Source organism: Spea bombifrons, chromosome 7 (assembly GCF_027358695.1).
Source record: "Spea bombifrons isolate aSpeBom1 chromosome 7, aSpeBom1.2.pri, whole genome shotgun sequence".
NCBI lineage: Eukaryota > Metazoa > Chordata > Amphibia > Anura > Pelobatidae > Spea > Spea bombifrons.
Genome location: NC_071093.1, coordinates 37,888,240 through 37,908,723, shown reverse-complemented (window position 1 = coordinate 37,908,723; position 20,484 = coordinate 37,888,240). Strand labels below are relative to the sequence as shown.

At 41.0% G+C, this 20,484-nt stretch overlaps 2 protein-coding genes across 2 annotated transcripts; both read right to left on the bottom strand.

The window, feature by feature from the left end:
• Window positions 1-4,080: 4,080 nt before the first annotated feature.
• LOC128502244 (zona pellucida sperm-binding protein 2-like) lies at window positions 4,081-11,505 on the bottom strand. Its single transcript, XM_053472001.1, has 16 exons — window positions 11,458-11,505; window positions 10,409-10,482; window positions 10,259-10,323; window positions 9,532-9,618; window positions 9,014-9,099; window positions 8,649-8,798; window positions 8,141-8,308; window positions 7,953-8,049; window positions 6,791-6,966; window positions 6,507-6,598; window positions 6,048-6,175; window positions 5,781-5,970; window positions 5,093-5,228; window positions 4,757-4,850; window positions 4,311-4,403; window positions 4,081-4,234 (listed from the first exon to the last, which is right to left on the bottom strand). Exons 1-16 carry the CDS (start codon window positions 11,503-11,505, stop codon window positions 4,113-4,115), a joined length of 1,806 nt encoding a protein of 601 aa, XP_053327976.1. The 3' UTR covers window positions 4,081-4,112.
• A 1,347-nt stretch (window positions 11,506-12,852) lies between these two features.
• Window positions 12,853-19,177, bottom strand: LOC128502243 (zona pellucida sperm-binding protein 2-like). Its single transcript, XM_053472000.1, has 16 exons — window positions 19,075-19,177; window positions 18,151-18,237; window positions 17,677-17,762; window positions 17,327-17,476; window positions 16,765-16,938; window positions 16,585-16,681; window positions 16,412-16,494; window positions 15,845-15,953; window positions 15,594-15,769; window positions 15,313-15,404; window positions 14,781-14,908; window positions 14,514-14,703; window positions 13,888-14,023; window positions 13,526-13,619; window positions 13,083-13,175; window positions 12,853-13,006 (listed from the first exon to the last, which is right to left on the bottom strand). The coding sequence occupies exons 1-16, from the start codon at window positions 19,175-19,177 to the stop codon at window positions 12,885-12,887; spliced, it is 1,920 nt and encodes a 639-aa protein (XP_053327975.1). The 3' UTR covers window positions 12,853-12,884.
• Window positions 19,178-20,484: the final 1,307 nt, after the last annotated feature.

The window sequence follows — 20,484 nt, the reverse complement described above, 5'->3', positions numbered from 1 at the left end:
GACAATTCATAATATCTGTACTTTCCAACAAGTAATGGTTTTAAAACTGACCATTCTAACACTCAACATGCCCCTGCAATACAAAAACACGAATAATCCCACAGATTCTCATATTTTATTAGTTATAGCCAACTGTGCTGGTTGGTTGTTCCATAGAACCACAATCCTTTCTATGAAAGGCTATGTTTTTTGAAAAAGCTAATTGATTATTTGCATTTTTATGACCCATTGTGTTTTTATTCCAGTCCTTTATGTATTTAAAGTTTCCAGTTACATTCAATATCCCATTTGCATTGTACATACTACAGGGTTAAAAAAAATATATATATATAATATATAATCTATTCAAATTCTCTGTTTAGTATTGCCCTCGGAATGCGACATGCTATCTGCATTTTTCTATGGAAGTTGTATTATCACAGCCAGCTGCTCGTACAGAATTAATGGGTTATTTTATTTTTATATTTTTACTAGGCTACAGACATAATTCCCATGCCTTAGAGCATTTACTTCCGAGTGACTAAATGATATAGTTTCTGAAAAATATAAGCATGTAAGAGATACAATGGCTTTTCTTGTTAAAATAAACCAAAAACAATTGATGCTGAAAAGCAAAATGAAAATTACTAGGTAGACAATAATATGCTATAAAAAATAGAATGTATAAATAAAGCGGTCAGATTTTAATTACTATAAATCCCCTTGTATTATTTTTCTACTTGGTTTTGTATATAAAATAAGTGATTTTGGTGGTAAAACTGAATACGGTCTTTCACTGATTCTTTTTTAAACAGTTATACCTTTGTAAAGAATTTTTGGTTGGAAAGTCCTATGAGAAAAGCTTCAGATCTTGAAGGCAGAAATCAATAATAGAAAAAATAGCCACTAATAAAATGTCCAACAATCCAGCGTCAAAATATATCTTATGGTGGATTGGAATGAGGAACTTTGGACATGTCTAGCTGCACACGGGGCTATGGGTGGGGTACGGGGCAAAGCGTTTGGGGGAGTAATCCAAATGTGGGAAGGGAGTGGCCTTGGTCACACGCCACTTCCTTGCTGGGTCAAAGAGGAGATGCTGAGTCAAACTCGGAATGCTGCCCGGAATTTTGTCACTATACTCTGTATCATTTGAGTGGTGTTCTTGGGTCATCGTATTACTCGGATTTCGCATTGGTCATTCCTGAGATGTAAACCTGGGAACTTTTAGGCTCCGGCTACCAGGAGCCCCTCCTTGGTGTCCAAACAGAATTGCTCACAGGTCACCACTCCATGCTTCCGATGACATCACAGTCAACCTTTATGAGTGGAAATCTCGGAAAGGAACTGAATAATGATGGTGTCATAGGGTACATGTATGATGCATATAATCTGCTGTTTCCATTAGTCTATATGCAATTATACATCAGCCATTTAGAACCAAAAGTGCATTGAATTCGTGATGAAATAAGTGACATCATAGGGTTTGTTACATCATTACACATACATACGTCAAATATATCTTCTCCCTTTTTAAATTACTGACTCTCCTCCATAACCCCGCTAGTACTTTTGTAAAGCCTCACACTTATTTTTCTGTTCTTAAATTAACATCCTTCGAGTCCAAAGCATTTTACTGCATGCACAGTTATTGAAAGTGTTTAGAAAACGTAACCACTACTCCTCCAGCTGCCTCCACTGAAACCAGCAAGTGTAAGCAGGAAGCATACTGGGCATGCTCAGTGTCACTCCCATTGAAATCGGGAGCCAATCGCACGTGTGCTACCAGAATATCAGCGTTCAACTAGCTTGACAGCTGAATTTCCAATTGACTTAAAGGGAGTGCTAGTGAGCATGCGCAAGAAGTGTACTGACAGATTTATTTAGAGTCCGATAGGGAGGAGCTAAATGCGACAGAAGTCAATTTTTTTCTAATTTACTATAAAATGCATTGCATGCACATGCAAAATGTGATTAACATGAAAAGAGAGCTGGCGTGGGCATTTAAGAAGGCATGCTCAAAGTGATAAAAGTCGCACTGCCAGGCCTTGACAAGCCACTGGATCGCTGGCCGACATCACGTCATGCTCACGCGATCTTCTGCTCCAGTGACGGATTGGATGCTGTAGCGTGTGTCCAGAGGTTGGATATGCCTGGCCAGAGAGTAGGATCCAGTTCCACTGCAGCGCTGCGGGGGATCTGGATCCTAACCCTGCTGCCTGCCCGGCGCCCGAAACTGCATGTCCCGGGCGTCGGGTGATACGAATTGTGCATTCCAGTGCTAAACCCCGATTATAGGCCGCACCCCCAATTTAAAGACTTAAAATGGTGGGGGTGCAGCCTATATGCGGGCAAATATGGTATTTAAAATCTCAGATGTTGGTTGCACTAGAGCTTCTTCATGAGACTCCATTCCTACCGGGAATAAAAACTGTAGATTTAGTGAAAAAAAATCCCCTTTATTTCATGATTGTAACAATAAAATGGGGAAAAGTCTAAAATGTGTAGACTATAATACACTGGGCAGGTGGCACATTGAAGTAGCTAACAAAACATACATACTAAATATTATATAGTCTATTATAAAGGGTCTTTTTTTTCCACTAATCAGTAGGTCGTACCCCTCAAGCTGAATTTCCCATTGTACTGTGTACATTGTTATCCCTTATTATGCAATATGCATAAACAATTCCACGTAGGCCGTCACGGCCACCGGAGCGAGATGTTTTGTATTGGGTGTGTAGGTGGGAAAGGCGTAAAATCACTTGGTTGGTTTGGCTCAAGGCACAAAGAGCGTTGAGATGTCAGAAATTTTGCTAAACAATGTGTGCCTTGGGAAATAAAGCACTTTAACAAGACAGCTCATCTCCATAAACAATTCCTCTATAACTTTCATGCAAAGCATCTTGCCATGGGCTCAATAGTCCTGTTTCATCAAAAAACAAGCATTATTGAACCCAAAACACTGGACCATTTTATATACTGTATGTTGATAAATCCAAAAAAAAAAAAAAAAAAAAAAAAAAATTATTCAGAACCAAGAAACTATGAATAGGCTATTGAGTTTTGGGTAGGAAACCCCTGTTTTCAGAGTGCAGTCCCCAGGATTGTCCTCTCAACCTTTTTTCCTTTCCAGCTTAGCTTTGGGCTAAAATATATCCATGGCCCCCCAAGTGTAGAGGATGGGAGGGGCGCATGGATACAGTTGTATTTTCTGGGTTTTACTAATTGAGTAAAACGTATTTTATTTAAAAATGTTTTCTGCTGTCTATACACCCCTTCCTTGTGACTTTTTGGGCTGTAGAATATGATATTACAACAAAGACAGAGGAACAGCAGAGTTGGAAAAAAAAAAAAATTGATAAATTAGTCTCAAGGAGGGACTGTCTTTCCTAAAGTGGGGTATTGGGGAGGTATGTCTATACCATACTTTTAACACGTGTACTGAAGCAGGTTTTTGTTTGGTTTGTTTTTAAATCGTTAAGGGACTCAATGCATCATTCATGATTCTACATGCAAATCTGCTTGCTTTTGGGCAAACCACGTTCCTCTCCCATGGCTCAAATGTATAAAAAAAAAAAAAAAAAAAAAAACACAATGGTAGCCACAATTCTGTGTATTCTATTTATTTCCCAGCAAAGAGAGACTACACAAGCAGCAATCTTAAATTAAAGATGCGATGTCTACGTAAAAGCCAGGTTAACAGAGCACAATAATATTAATGTTGAGAAAGCAGGTTTTAAAGAGTTCTCTTTAAGAGATGGTTCTAAATATACGTTGGATATTAACACCATTGTGATTTGTGCCACCCCACAGCTTTTCTAAATGAGTTTGTTCAAATTTCTTATTTGAAATCCAAGATTTAAACTCCCTTACCTGCTGGATTCATTGGGCGTCATCTATAAAAAGATATGGTGCACAGACTGTTCTTCTTATCACCATAGCTGCTAATGGAATGCCCCGATGAGTAGGACCATACTGTTGGGGGTTATTGCAAGGAGGCCCCTTTCCAAATATTGCACTAGTCATTTGAAATACGCAAGTGGCAGAAAACATGAAGACAGCCCTGGGGTGGTTAATAAGAATTCACACAATATCCAGTTTCTCAGACCAGTTCTTTATTACAAAAATGTTCATTTAGCAGCATTTTTTGCCTTAAAAACAGAGACTAAACCAACACCAGACAGAGTCACAGCAATCAGAGCAAAGGCAGGCAGGAGTCCAATGGTCACTTGTCCAAGAGCACTCGTTTCATCTGAGGAAGCGGAGACAGCGTTAAATATACAATCATATAGCCACACAAACCTCAGAGCCAGGTTCCGGAAATATACCTTGAGACCGCACAGAGGATTCCGCTGCCATCATCAAGACTGGGCCAGGCAAGCTAACCAGAGAGCCTTTGTGCATCTGCAGGCCATCCAAGTCTGAGAGAAGAGGTTACCATCATTAAGATGTCTTATACACCCCGCTCCAGTGACGTAGGAGTCAGTCCATAATACCCATTCTTATAAATATGTGAGGCATAGTCATGGAAACTGTTCCGCTTAAAGGGAGTTGTTAGGGGTGAAGGCTCCAACGTTTAGGTCTATTGCATCAAATAGTTTAGAGTGTATCACATATACTCATTAACCAAAGTGCTATTTAAGGTTCTAGGAAGATGACCCCTCACCATGAAGCTTCTCCCACCACACTATTTAAATACTTCCACGTGCATGTTTTAGGGGCTCCCTGGGGCATGTGTCCCTTTAAGTAGGTGTAGACAGTCCTGCATTCATACCTCTCCTTGGCCTGGATGCCGGACAGGTCTTTGTACAGAGTGGAAAATCTGGTGTCATCTTATTGCATATTGTTGCACTGCAGTGAATATAAATCTATAGGATAAAGAGGAGACATTCTAGAATCTGCAAATTACACCACATTTCTATTCAACACTCTATCCAAGGTTGATGGTTTATAAAATACCATCATAGTATTGCTTCTTCAAACCACCTCACATGGTCAATTACCCTTCTAATCAAATCATGGCATTTTGAACATTTAAGAGTTAATCATTCAGAAGTTTTGCCGTTGATCTTGAAATTTTTCAAAAGACATTAGAAGTGTAGAGGTTTACCAGGTTTGTGGAGGCTTCACCACCAGACATAAAAGCAAAGGCCTTTACTTCAAAGCGTTTATGGTGAGTAGGGTATGGCACATCAAGACCGACAGCATGAAATATTGTCATCCTGTCATCTCTCGCTTCTTGACAACTAAGGGATTCAGAGACCATTGTCATGTATTTCACCAAAGTCACAGTTTCTTCTCTACACATTCTCCATGATATAATGTATGTAATAGCCAGCCATAACCACATGCTTTAAAATAGACAAAGTCAGCAGAACACAGCCCTATATTTTTACTTGGTTCTCAAGCAGTTACTGATGGCACGTATGGATGCAACACATTAAGTTTGCTGCCTTCTATTTGACTAACTGAATAATTTAATCCCATGTAAATTTATGCACTGCACAGGACATTTCTAATGAGCGACTTGTGCCGTTTGCTTCCTTCGTATAGATTACATCACCCAATTACAGTAGAAAGTGTAGCGTTATGACAACTTAAATCACATCCGTGTCCTAGGCAGGATCCAGAGACACCAAGAAAGCTTGCACTGTGTTTTATCTGCTAAGTGACCCTTTAAGAATACCACTTGATCCTTCCCAATGAATACTTGTATGCTGAGTTTATACAAAGTTAATGTTGTTTCTATATGCCCCAGATAACCACGACCGCAGGTTCAGCAAGAACACAACACTTACCCATCTACAACAATATTCCATTGAGGCACAGCTGTAGGATCGCGGGACATTGTTGCCCAGCAGTCATCCAGCACTAGTTCAATGTTTGGGTCATCACGATTCAAGACCCGTACTTCAAGAAAGATGGGTTCTCGCAAGGTCTTCACAACTGGGTACTGGCTGTCTGTATAGGCACTTCTGTACGCATCATCTGTAGATTGCAGTTTTGCATTAGTTTGAGAGTTTTCCCAACAAAATCAGCATGAAACCAAAACGACGAACACCTACCCGGGAATAGATCCAGTTTAAGGGAGAGAGGACCATCGCTTCTCGAAGATACAGGAGGTGGAACAGTTACAACGGTCAAGTTCAGTGGGGAGTAGCCGCTGTCGCTGTAGTAGCACCGGACAGTTATTCTGCAGTATTAAAACATAAAGGTTGTTCTTATACAGGAATTGTGCCATTTCGGTGTGGCCAAACTGTAGATTATTCATTTTAAGATAGACGCATGCTGGATTTAGTATTTATACACCTTTCCCACCCACATTTGACATTTCACATCTGATGGAATACATCTTACTATGGGGTATTTAGTTGCATAAACTTCACAAGCGCCATTATTCTTATTGCATATATCAACAAGCTGAACGATTACTAGATATTTGTTAGCAGGTCCAATTTTTTTTTTGTTTTATTTTTTTTTTTTTTTTTGGGGGGGGGGGGTTAGGGGATTAGACGCAGCCATACCTTAACTCACTATCTCGAGAGATTCTTCCTCGTCCAAAATCCTTCCTGAGTGCTCTAGCTTCGTTTTCATAAGTTAACCTGCCATTTACAAACTGAGATATAATAATATTAGTTGGTGGCAAGTAATAGTCTACCTCAAAGCACATATAGGCCCATAACGGGGGGGAGGGATTCTTTACTGTTATGGCCAGTTTAGAGTAATGAAGCATTACATTGCAGAAGTGGGGCATCAATAGTGCCAGTTAGGTCATTTAGCCATTACAGCTGCACTATAAGAAGCTTACCCTAGTTCTAGTGCCACAACTCAGTAGTGATACATTGTACGAGAGCTTGTTTGTCAATCGATTGGTGGGCAGACAGGTTCCATCTCCAAAAATAACAGTGTTCAAGTTCAGCTTTGGCAGGGTGTGCGTGTCAAGTATCTCAAACGTCATGAATCCTGAGGATGAACAAACTGCATCTAGAGGAGAAGGAATAAAATAAAGAGTTAATATCCATCAAAGTCAGTGCGCATTTATGATAATTACAGCAAGACTTACTTGTAGGGTCACCCGGACCACAGCTTGGAGATAGCAGCATTGGTACAGTTATATCGTTCATCAGAAAGGTTAAGATAAGAGATGGCAGGTAGAAACCGCTTGTTGTTCCCTATAACAAGGTAATACAATCAGGGATTTGTGGAACACAAGTTTGCAGACAGCCCCCCCTGCTTAAAAAGGCCAATAAAATACAAGCTATAGCCATACCGATTTCTGTCTCAAGACATTTGCATTACTCATCAGAAGAGAATTGGATTTACCAGCAGAACATATAAGCCATGCACAGAGAAGAGCCACCAGTATGGGTTCTAACGCTCCATTGAAATAGAATCTGTTACTCCGCCAGCATGTTAATTTATATATATATCCCCCACATACACAATCACCAATACAGCCATACATCTACATGCCCCTTTACATATAGCATTTATTCCTCACAGCGAAGACTGCAATATTACTGCAGCTGTACAAGAATTCATAGTTTTTACCAGGAGTGGGGTACATTTTGCATCTTTCGTTAGCCCATCTGGCACCAGACCCTGATATTAGAAATGGCAGCCTTACAGGGAATTTTATACCAAGTCACCCACTGGAGGCAAATGCATTTCTCAGTGTGTTTTAGGTTTAACAGTTTTTTTTACCTCTAGATATCTTGCGCTAAAATGTAAAGCGAGACCATTCCTTCTGTCAAGTGTAATTCCCCTTTGTTGAAGTGCAGCATTATTTAATGGAGTGGTTACTCCATTTACAGTAATACTCCACAGGTCCCCACCAAATGACGGAATGTAGATGGACATGTGCGTCCCATTGCAAATATGAGGACCTAATAAAAAGAAAAACCCATGAAAAAAATAAAAGTTATTAATTGGGAGGGGGGGGGTGAAACCATTGCTCACTAATGATTTACCTCTGGAACAGATCATTGGTATATCAACAGTAATTCTGGGAGCACCAGCCTGTGAAGTCATCCGAACTGCACCAACATAGAACTTCTGGTTTTCAAGCTAGAAGATACAAGTGTTGGTGTATACAAGAGGGACCCTGGTCTATCTGCAGTCAGCAGTAAAATCAGTAGAAGACAACTAAATGTCTTACCGTGTATTCTTTAAATCCAACAGCGTCAAAAGACGCTTGGATTGTCATGAAGTCGGGATCAGAAGTCAGTATATAGCCCATTGCTCTGGCCTGGCTCACAGAGACCGTCTGAAAGCTCTGTCCGTCATGTATCTGTACGCTCCAGAAAGGTGGCCGGACAGCTGCTATCTGCGATAGATCAGATATGTCATGAATGGTATGTAAATTGATGGGTCGTAATAGTAGGATGCATGCCCACTGAATGGCTTAAAGATGACGTGGCATATAGCATGGCGTTTATTACAGTTCTAAATATGAATTTACAAGGTTCCTTGACAGGAATGGTAGCGCAGCCAAACCTACTCAAGACTGTAGTTAATGCAGACAGATTTGAATACGTCGAAGCATCTTCCATACCTCATCATCAAAAGGTGAAAGCCTTCTTGGGAATTTTATCTAAGGAAGAAATAGCAGAAGTTGAATACTTTGCTGATAAGAGTTACTGCAATACAATCTATACATAACCTACCATCATGAAGTCCTGCGCGCAATTTACCACCGTCCCTCTCGCAGCATCGTCTGCGTCATCTGCCTGCATGTCACTGCAGACTGCCCTGTATATCGAACTCTCCAGTCCTGCACGTCCGTCAAGTTTCATGAGCACAAGGCGCGTTCCCATCTACGAAGATATAAAGTTTATCAAATTACGCAGCAGTCCAATGCTCTGGATGAAGGTTAGAGTCAGCGGTTTCCCCGCCACGGTCTGGTCTGTGACAAGTCTCTCCAGCTAGGTTTGGGCAGTAGACTTATCTCCGAAGACAAAGTGCCCCCCCCATATAAGCAGCTCTTATAGTAGGATCCTATTTTATGAGAAGGGGTAGAAATACTACATACCTCATTTTTAATGCAGCGAGCAGGAATATTAGCAGTTTTCCCCTCTACTAGATCACTACAACCTTTCACTGGAATTCCAGCTGAATCTGGGGAGAGAAGAAAAAAAAAAAAAAGTTACATTGGATAAAAAGGAATTAAATCGATAAATTGTTCTAGCCACCATACAAGATTATCCGGCTAGGATTTTGTATGTACCCCACATAGGAAAGCTCTCCTGTCTTCTAGATGCCGTGACGTCTTGCGTTAGACAGTTTGCATTATTGCAGTTACCGTAAAGTTTAGAGTAAGACACCAGGCTGAAGGATCAGCAATATGGCAGCTTACAGAGTAGTTAATGCTCATTACTGGAGTACCAATTACCAGCAAAGATAACATGCGCAGAAGTAACTGTCCAGTTCCTTCACATTACATTGTGGTTCATGAAGTCCGTGACAGCTTCATGCTACATGGCTTTGGAACATCCGTTTAAAGAAGTTACAGGTTTCATCACTGAGACTATTGTAGATAATGTAGCCTACCTATAACTTGCAGGGTATTCCAGGAGGCCAAGCGGAGACCCTTTGGTTTTCTTACTTGAAGACCATCATCAAGGCAGGAAACAGCCCCTAGAAGAATGTATTTGTCAGGGTTCTTACAGATTCAGGAGAGGCCACTTTATATTAAGACCACATTAGCCTGGATCCGTGTTTAGAGACATATCAAGAAGCATATTCACTGGTTAGTTTGGTAAAGGGAGCACTGCCAAGATGATACCCAATCTGGAACCAGGAGACTACACCAGTCAGATCTCTACAAGTCAGGTATCCAATTTATATGCATACTTTAAATTTCTAGAATTAATGGTTCCTGTGGCACAGGGTGTCACAAAACATGCAGTACAGCGCTAAGTAAACTTCATGCTACAGAATGCATTTTAAAAGCGCAGCCAGGTAATACAACCATTTGACCACGTCAAATACACTAGAAAGCCTCCAAATAGGCATACACCTTACACTTCCAGGTTACACACGTATGGAGTAACAGGCCGGCCGCATTTCTCTTATCCAAGGATAATGAACATAGAATTTAACATCAGATAAGAGCCACGGTCTCCTAATTTGCCCATTTGTCCTGATGTAGAGACTAAGACCTTAATCAGTCCTTGGTCTCCAATTAGAGTCAGGATAGTGAAATGCCTATCCCTTGTATGTTTGACTTCCCTTGCTATATTACACCCTGCTTGTTAACACTCTAAAGTCAGATTACCTGGAAAATCCAACGTTCCTGCAGTTTCAGAAACTGCAATCAGAGACCATCCGAGAAGGAAAAGCCTTAAAGGAATCCCAGAAAGTGCAGTTAGAAGCCATCAAACCAAAGTAGAAAAAAAAAATTAAATTTATAACCATAAAGCAGTACCTGGCCAATTTAAAACATTGCAAGAAAGGCACCATAGTGCCAGGGGTGACACAAACCATCTGTAAAACCCAAACCTATGACCGCACACCAGGTCACGCAGCAGTACAACATACACAACCAGCACACCAAATGTGAAGCAATAACACCATCTCTGGGAGTCTACGTGTATATAGAGGCAGCCGGTAATGAGTGAGCCAATTAGCCAGTAATTGGATTTCAGATAATTAGATTAACCATTTGACTCAATGATGTGCAACATGTTGTTAAAAAAACAGCATCATTTACAAATATAGTTTGTGTTTAGTTTCTTTACTCCGGTTTAGGAGTTCCTCCCACCTTCCTCCCAACAAGTACCAGAGAAACCAGGAAGACCACATTGGCCAAATTGTTCTTATCTGCCGCAAAATTTTATAATTCTAAGTAGTTTGTTTCTGTTTCTTCTCACATGGTCCCAGGTGTGTCCTGTGTTTGGCTCCTTCTGCTAATTAATGCGTAATATCATGGATTTCCAGTGCCCTGGAAGGGACTCATCCAAGCAAAAATGTTTTTTCTATAAAGAGGACACATTTATTCCCAAAAACAATGACCATTTTCCTGTGTTTGTTCAAGATGAATCTTGACTTTATTGTTTAATGCACTCATTCAAATTATATGTTCTACAGGACGCAAAGGGCTGCTCAGATTCCGTATAAATACAGTTTATTTGACCCATATTTTTCTCCATAAAATTCATGTTTATAAATTATTGGCTTTGATACTGTTTTAAACGCTTCTGTCTCTATTGGTTTTCATGGGACTGCCCTAGTTTTCATGTTTTATAAAGTGTTACCCCCACACTATGAACGATGTATAAACTATATAGATATATATACTGTATATAGTATAGTTTTATTTCTTGTAATTCTAGATGAAACTTCTAGGGTGTCTAATGTAACAGGGAGTTTAGGTAGCATTTACATCATGAGTGGATATTTTCCATGACCATTTTTATGGATTTTGTGTACATTCCCTTTCTGTACATTTGTTGCACGGCCACCTGCCCGCCTTACCTGAGGAGCCACCTTGTGGCGCTCTGCTGCACTGCAAGGTGACCACATGGTAGTTGCAATGAATGTAAATATCAGCACTGGTCTTGGCTATGTATTATATGGAGCCATATGAAGAGTACGTCACATGATACAAAGTTAAAGGAACATGCAGTCTTTGTCCCACTAACATCTTTCTTTCATGTAGAGGCACTGATGTAGTCTGTCGGAGGCCAATTAGGCATTTGCCTAGAGCGGCAGATTGGGGGGAGCAGCAGACCATGGTCTACTTTACTAGGGATGATTACTCTTTTGGGCAATTGGTCTCTCTCCGTGGTGCAGATCAGTCGAGGCCTACATCATTCTGTGTGCCACCTAAGGTGGGACGCAGCTCAAAAAAGAAGCCAATGGGAGCCCCATAGTATGGTAAGACTGGAGGTGCTGCCCTGGTTGAGGTCTAGGGCAGTCTACGTAAATGTGTGCATTTTCCTCCTGGCAGATAGCACTATTGGTATCAACCGTAAGCTGCTGAATGCACACACATTTGGGGCATATTCATTAAAAGGGATTGGTCATAAATATCAATGAACACAGAAAGTTTCCCAGAGCAGCACTGGCCCAGACTAGTAGCACAACTCATCTTCCAGAGCAGGTACAGCGAGGTGTTCAACTGGGAGAACTGGTTGTTTTTGTTAAGCCCCATATGCATCCATGACATCACTATACATGGTGCTGGAGTCTCCTGAAGAAAAGACCACACTCTGCTAGCTCACTGTCTATTAAATGTAACAGTTTTCCTATTGGTCAATTTCAATCCATGGCCGCATAATGAGACTCTTGGCCTCACAGCGACCTTGCTTCTAAATGCCCCTTTGGATTTGAAGCTTCTGGAGATTCCAGTTTTGACCTTGGCTTGTTTGGCTAATTTTTTAGTATTGACTTTGGATAGTATCCTGCCTCGCTATTGGCCGTACTCCTGACAATACCTTCTCCTTGGTCTGCGGACTTCTTATGGCTAGTCGTTACCTCTGTCCTAAGTGAGTATCATTACTTGCCAACCAGTATACCGCTCTGAAAGGGGATTCCGTCTATTGAAGCACATCCCAATTCCCTTAAATATTCATTTGGCGACCCAAAAGCCATGAAAAGTTATTCAGGAAGTTTAATAAAACTAAATATAAGTTGGCATGGCACATTTTCACGTTAATGTTTTAGGATATCACCATCGCTCATCATTTCATGTAGCTTCACTCAGCTGCAATACACCCATGTCTCTGGCTCATTGCTGATCTATCTTTAACACCCATGAATATTGGGTTGGGGCAGAAGTTACTGCTAGACCTTTAGGAGCAGATATATGCAGGTGGTAGAATACCTAATAGCCCGGGGAGGGCACACAAGAATCCACACAATATCCAATTTCTCAGACCAGTTCTTTATTACAAAAATGTTCATTTAGCGGCATTTTTTGCCTTAAAAACAGAGACTAAACCAACACCAGACAGAGTCACAGCAATCAGAGCAAAGGCAGGCAGGAGACCAATGGTCACTTGTCCAAGAACACTCGTTTCATCTGAGGAAGAGGAGACAGCGTTAAATATACAATCATATAGCCACACAAACCTCAGAGCCAGGTTCTGGAAATATACCTTGAGACCGCACAGAGGATTCTGCTGCCATCATCAAGACTGGGCCAGGCAAGCTAACCAGAGAGCCTTTGTGCATCTGCAGGCCATCCGAGTCTGAGAGAAAAGGTTACCGTCATTAGGATGTCTTATACACCCCGCTCCAGTGACGTAGGAGTCAGTCCATAATACCCATTCTTATAAATACGTGAGGCATAGTCATGGAAACTGTTAAGCATAAAGTGGTTGTTGGGTGAAGGCTCCAACGTTTAGGTCTATTGGTGCAAATAGAGGGCAGTCCTGTCATCAAGATTATATATGAAAAGTAACCAAAACCCAAGTGCTGTTTAAAGCAGACAATCCATAGCTAGAAAGAAACACTATTAAAATACTTCCATGTGCATGTTTTAGGGGCTCCCTGGGGCATGTGTCCCTTTAAGTAGGTGTAGACAGTCCTGCATTCATACCTCTCCTTGGCCTGGATGCCAGACAGGTCTTTGTACAGAGTGGAAAGTCTGGTGTCATCTTATTGCATATTGTTGCACTGCAGTGAATATAAATCTATAGGATAAAGAGGAGACATTCTAGAACCTGCAAATTACACCACATTTCTATTCAACACTCTATCCAAGGTTGGTTTATAGAACACCCTCATAGTATTGCTTCTAGCTGCCTCACATAATCAATACACCCCCCCCCCCCAATCAGGTCATGGCATTTTGAGTTCATTCCAGCATGCCTTTACCCAGACTAACTTAACCAGTCTGCATTTGTTTGCCACTGAGCTTAAGTGACCTTTTCAAAAGACATTAAAAGTGTAGAGGTTTACCAGGTTTGTGGAGGCTTCACCACCAGACATAAAAGCAAAGGCCTTTACTTCAAAGCGTTTATGGTGAGTAGGGTATGGCACATCAAGACCCACAGCATGAAATATTGTCATCCTGTCATCTCTCGTTTCTTGACAACTAAGGGATTCAGAGACAGTTCACATGTCATTCATATCACTGTTATCTATCTATTCCATGATATAATTTATGCAATATCCAACCATACCCACATGCTTTAAGATAGACAGTCTGCAGAACACAGCCCTATATATTTTACTTGGTCTTCAAGCAGTTATTGATGGCACGTATGTGTATAACATTAAGTTTATATAAACCTCCCTGCTAGTTTTGCTGCCTTTTATTAGGCCAACTGCTTGTCATTTAACCCCATGTAACTGTATGCCCTGCACAGGCCATTCTTGATGCCGTTTGCTTCCTTGGTATAGAGTATCCAGAGACACCAAGAAAGCTTGCACTGTGTTTTATGTGCTAAACGCCACTAGCCATACCACTTGATCCTCCCCAAGGAAGACTTATATGCTGGATTTATACCAAGCCAATGCTTTGTTTCTTTATGCCCCAGATAACTATATCACAACCACAGGTTCAGCAAGAACACAACACTTACCCATCTACAACAATATTCCATTGAGGCACAGCTGTAGGATCGCGGGACATTGTTGCCCAGCAGTCATCCAGCACTAGTTCAATGTTTGGGTCATCACGATTCAAGACCCGTACTTCAAGAAAGATGGGTTCTTGCAAGGTCTTCACAACTGGGTACTGGCTGTCTGTATAGGCACTTCTGTACGCATCATCTGTAGATTGCAGTTTTGCATTAGTTTGAGAGTTTTCCCAACAAATCAGCATGAAACCAAAAAGAAAAAACACCTACCCGGGAATAGATCCAGTTTAAGGGAGAGAGGACCATCGCTTCTCGAAGATACAGGAGGTGGAACAGTTACAACGGTCAAGTTCAGTGGGGAGTAGCCGCTGTCGCTGTAGTAGCACCGGACAGTTATTCTGCAGTATTAAACAAAGGTTGTTCTTATACAAGAATTGTGCCATTTCGGTGTGGCCAGAGTGTAGATTATTCATCTTAAAATAGAGAGACTCATGCTGGATTTAGGATGCCTGCTTGCCTTGGCACCAGTAAAGAACACCCACATACAGATTTGGGATATCATTGCCACGCTGCCAAATACATGCCCATGATCACACCTGGACCCAAGTCACAGTAAGTGGGGTAAAGAAGCTTTATATACCTTTCCCCATCCATGCCAAGTGATTTGATCATATCACCAGATAGATAGTGATCACATTTAGTTGCATAAACTTCACTGGCACCATTTTCCTTATTGCATACGTCACACTGAAAGATAGATTTGGTAGCAGGTAGATCCCACACAGATTATAGATCGCCATACCTTAGCTCGCTATCTCGAGATATTCTTCCTCGTCCAAAATCCTTCCTCAGTGCTCTAGCTTCATTTTCATAAGTTAACCTGCCATTTACAAACTGAAGCATAATAATATTAGTTGGTGTCAGGTAATAGTCTACCTCAAAGCACATATAGGCCGGTAACCATGGGGGATTTCTTACTGTTATGGCCCGTTTAGAGCAATGAAGCATTACATTGCAGAAGTGGGGTATCAATAGTGCCAGTTAGGTCATTTAGCCATTACAGCTGCACTATAAGAAGCTTACCCTAGTTCTAGTGCCACAGCTCAGTAGTGATACATTGTACGAGAGCTTGTTTGTCAATCGATTGGTGGGCAGACAGGTTCCATCTCCAAAAATAACAGTGTTCAAGTCCAGCTTTGGCAGGGTGAGCGTGTCAAGTATCTCAAACATCATGAATCCTGAGGATGAACAAACTGCATCTAGAGAAGGAAACAAATAAGAGTTAATATCCATCAAAGTCAGTGCGCATTTATGATAATTACAGCAAGACTTACTCGTAGGGTCACCCGGACCACAGCTTGGAGATAGCAGCATTGGTACAGTTATATCGTTCATCATAAAGGTTAAGATAAGAGATGGCAGGTAGAAACCGCTTGTTGTTTTCTGTGTAACATAAGGCAATACAATCAGGAATTTGTGAAACAAGCTTGCAAAACTACTGAAAGGCCAATAAAATAAGAGCTATATTCATTCCGATTTCTGGACATTTGCATTACTCATCAGAAGAGAATTGGATTTACCAAGCAGAACATATAAGCCATGCACAGTGAAGAGCCACCAGTATGGGTTCTAACGCTCTAAAGTTTGTACCAGGAGAGGGGTACATTTTGCATCTTTCGTTAGCCCATCTGGCACCAGACCCTGATATTACAAATGGCAGCCTTACAGGGAATTTTATACCAAGTCACCCACTGGAGGCAAATGCATTTCTCAGTGTGTTTTAGGTTTAACAGTTTTTTTACCTCTAGATATCTTGCGCTAAAATGTAAAGCGAGACCATTCCTTCTGTCAAGTGTAATTCCCCTTTGTTGAAGTGCAGCATTATTTAATGGAGTGGTTACTTCATTTACAGTAATACTCTGCAGGTCCCCACCAAATGACGGAATGTAGATGGACATGTGCGTCCCATTGCAAATACGATAACCTAATTTAAAAACAGAAATAGAAGCCATGAAAAAAAAAATAAAAAAAAAAAGTTACTTAGCAGGCGGTGAAGCCATTACTAATAATTTACCTGCGGAACAGATCATTGGTATATCAACAGTAATTCTGGGAGCACCAGCCTGTGAAGTCAGCCGAACTGCACCAACATACAAGTTCTGGTTTTCAAGCTAGAAGAAACAAGTGTTAGACTAGTGTTACTCTTGTCTACACTATCTGCAGAGGCAAAATCAGTAGAAGACAAATGTCTTACCGTGTAGTTTTTAACACCAACAGCATCAAAAGAAGCTTGGATCGTCATGAACTCTGGATCAGAAGTCAGTATATAGCCCATTGCTCTGGCCCGGCTCACAGAGACCGTCTGAAAGCTCTGTCCGTCATGTATCTGTACGTTCCAGAAAGGTGGCCGGACAGCAGCAATCATAATCTGTGAAAGATCAGATATATCATGAACGGTATGTAATTGATGGTCATACTTTCCATGTAGCGATGGAATTTTATGAAGAAGCCAACTTCAAGATAAATCGTATGATGCGTGCCCACTGAATGGCTTAGAGATGAAGTGGCATTGTGTTACAATCCTAAAGATGAGTTTCCAAGGTTCCTCAACAGGAATGGTAGCGCAGCCAAACCTACTCAAGACTGTAGTTAATGCAGACAGATTTGAATACATCGAAGCATCTTCCATACCCTCATTACATACCTCATCATCAATAGGTGAAAGCCTTCTTGGGAATTTTATCTAAGGAAGAAATAGCAGAAGTTGAATACTTTGCTGATAAGAGTTACTGCAATACAATATATACATAACCTACCATCATGAAGTTCTGTGCGCAATTTACCACCGTCCCTCTCGCAGCATCGTCTGCGTCATCTGCCTGCATGTCATTGCAGACTGCCCTGTATATCGAACTCTCCAGTCCTGCACGGCCATCAAGTTTCATGAGCACAAGGCGCGTTCCCATCTACGAAGATATAAAGTTTATCAAATCACTCAGCAGTCCAACACTTTGAATTAATGTTAGCGTCAGCTTTTCCACATCACAGTCTCAGCGTTGTAAATTCTATCCAGCTCGGTTAGGGAGTAGACTTATCTCTGAAGACAACCCAAACCGTCTTATAGTAGGCTCCTATTTCTATGAGAAGGGGTAGAAATACTACATACCTCATTTTTAATGCAGCGAGCAGGAATATTAGCAGTTTTCCCCTCTACTAGATCACTACAACCTTTCACTGGAATTCCATTTGAATCTTGGGAGAAAAAAAAAATTGATACAAATCAGAATGATTCATATTGGATAAGGAGGAATGAAGTCATTGAAAAGTTATTCTAGCCATGAAATAAAGTTATCCGGCTATCCCACATAGGAAAGGTCTCCTGTCTTCTATATGCCGTGAAGTCTTGTGTTCATTACCAGGTGAAGCTTGTACCACATTTTATAGTAAGACACCAGGCTGAAGGATCAGCAATATGGCAGCAATATACAGAGTAGTTAGTGCTCATTATTGGAGTACCAATTACCAGCAAAGATAACATGCGCAGAAGTAACTGTCCAGTTCATGAACCACAATGTAACGTGAAGGAAGTCTGACAGCTTCAGGTTACATTACTGAGACTATTGTAGATAATGTAGCCTACCTACAACTTGCAGGGTATTCCAGGAGGCCGAGCGAAGACCCTTTGGTTTTCTTACTTGAAGACCATCATCAAGGCAAGAAACAGTCCCTAGAAGAATGTATTTGTTAGGAGGAGAGGCCGCTTTATAGCAAGGCCACATTAGCCTGGAGCTGTGTTTAGAGACATATCAAGAAGCATATTCACTGGTTAGTTTGGTAAAGGGCGCACTGCCAAGAACTAGGAGACTACACCAGTCAGATCTCTACAAGCCAGGTAACCAGTTTATATGCATACTTTCAATTTCTGGCACAGGGAGTCACAAAACATGCACCGAGTAAGCCTCATGCTAGAGAATGCATTCTAAAAGCGCAGCCAAGTAATGCAGCCATCGGCTCAATACCAGCCCTAGAGGTACATGGCCTATAGTATTGCTACTGGAAGAGCTTTTATTTGTAATCAGCCAGTCATAGATACAACGTGGTAGCCATGCAAACAGCAAACATGTTCACCCTAGAAATTGATCCAACATCACAGGCCCTTTTACCTTGGAAGGCATGAAGATATCACTCAGTTACCCCCCTTCATTGTACTAAAGATCTTGGAGGGGGGGGGGATTTCATCTCACTTACTGCACTATGGTCAAGGAGACCATGTCAAATACATTAGAACACCTCCAAATAGGCATGCACCTTATCCTTCCAGGTTACACATGTATGAGTAATAGGACAGCCACATTTCTCTTATCCAAGGATAATAAACATAGAATTTAACATCAGATAAGAGCCACGGTCTCCTGATCTGCCCATTTTCCTGATGTAGAGACCAAGACCTTAATCAGTCCTTGGTCTCTGATTAGAGTCAGGATAGTGAAACGCCTATCCCACGCAGGTTTAACCTCCCTCACTATGTTACACCCTGCATGATAACACTCCAACATCAGATTACCTGGAAAATCCAATGTTCCTGCAGCTTCAGAAACCATAATCAAAGACCAGCCAAGAATGAAGAGCCTTAAAAAGGAGTCACAGAAAGTGCAGTTAGAAGCCATCAAACCAAAGTAGAGAGAACAAAAAAATTATAACCATAAAGCAGTACCTGGCAAATTGAAAACATTGCAATAAAGGCACCGTAGTGCCAGGGGTGACACAAACCATCTGTAAAACCCAAACCTATGACCGCACACCAGGTCACGAGGCAGCACAACATACACAACCAGCACACCAAATGTGACACAATAATACCATCTCTGGGGGTCTACATATATATAGAGGCAGCCGGTAATGAGTGAGCCAATTAGCCAGTAATTGGATTTCAGATAATCAGATTAACCATTTGACTGTTAAAGAAACAGCATTATTTACAAATATAGTTTGTGTTTAGTTTCTTTACTCCGGTTTAGGAGTTCCTACCACCTTCCTCCCAACAAGTACCAGAGAAACCAAGAAGACCACATTGGCCAAATTGTTCTTATCTGCCCCAAAATTCTAAGGAGTTTGTTTCTGTTTCTTCTCACATGGTCACAGGTGTGTCCTGTGTTTGGCTCCTTCTGCTAATTAATGCCTAATATCATGGATTTCCAGTGCCCTGGAAGGGACTCATCCAAGCAAAAATGGATTTTTATAAAAACAGGACACATTTATTCCCAAAAATAATGGGTATTTTTCTGTGTTTGTTCAAAATGAATCTTAACTTTATTGTTTAATGCACTCATTCAAATTATATTCTACAGGACGCAAAGGGCTGCTCAGATTCCATATAAATACAGTATATTTGACCCATCATATTTTTCTCCATAACTCTCATGTTTGTAAGTTATTGGCTTTGTCACTGCTTTTAACACTTCTATCGCTACTGGTTTCCATTGGACTGCCCTAGTTTTTATATTTTTTACCCCATACTATGAAAGATGTATAAACTATATATATAAAATGTATATACAGTATGTATGTGTGTGTATATATATATATATGTATATATACATATATATAAATATATATAAATACTATACACCCCTGCTATATACAGTATTTATATATAAATATATATAAATACTGTATATAGCAGGGGTGTCCAACCTGCGGCCCTCCAGCTGCTGCAGGACTACATCTCCCATAATGCTCTTTCAGCTAAGGGGCTGGCTGAGGAGGATGGGAGATGTAGTCCTGCAGCAGCTGGAGGGGCGCAGGTTGGACGCCCCTGGTATATAGCATGGTTTTATTTGTTGTAATTCCATATGAAACCTCTAGGGTGTTTAATGTACCAGGGAGTTTTGGTAGCATTTACATCATGAGTGGATATTTCCCATGACCAGTTGCCCCACACCTTGATCCCGGAGCAGTGTTGGCCCAGACTGGG

Bases quoted from the DNA above. Each gene is read 5' to 3' on its own strand.
- LOC128502244 (XM_053472001.1), bottom strand. From the start codon at position 11,505: ATGTGGTCACCTTGCAGTGCAGCAGAGCGCCACAAGGTGGCTCCTCAG. The intron at 5,971-6,047 runs GTAGGTGTTCGT...TGCAATCTACAG, and splicing joins TAAACTGGATCTATTCCCGG to ATGATGCGTACAGAAGTGCC. The intron at 4,404-4,756 runs GTATGAATGCAG...CTCTTCTCTCAG, and splicing joins GGCATCCAGGCCAAGGAGAG to ACTTGGATGGCCTGCAGATG.
- LOC128502243 (XM_053472000.1), bottom strand. From the start codon at position 19,177: ATGGCTTCTAACTGCACTTTCTGTGACTCCTTTTTAAGGCTCTTCATT. The intron at 15,405-15,593 runs GTAAGCTTCTTA...ATTATGCTTCAG, and splicing joins GCTGTGGCACTAGAACTAGG to TTTGTAAATGGCAGGTTAAC. The intron at 14,704-14,780 runs GTAGGTGTTTTT...TGCAATCTACAG, and splicing joins TAAACTGGATCTATTCCCGG to ATGATGCGTACAGAAGTGCC.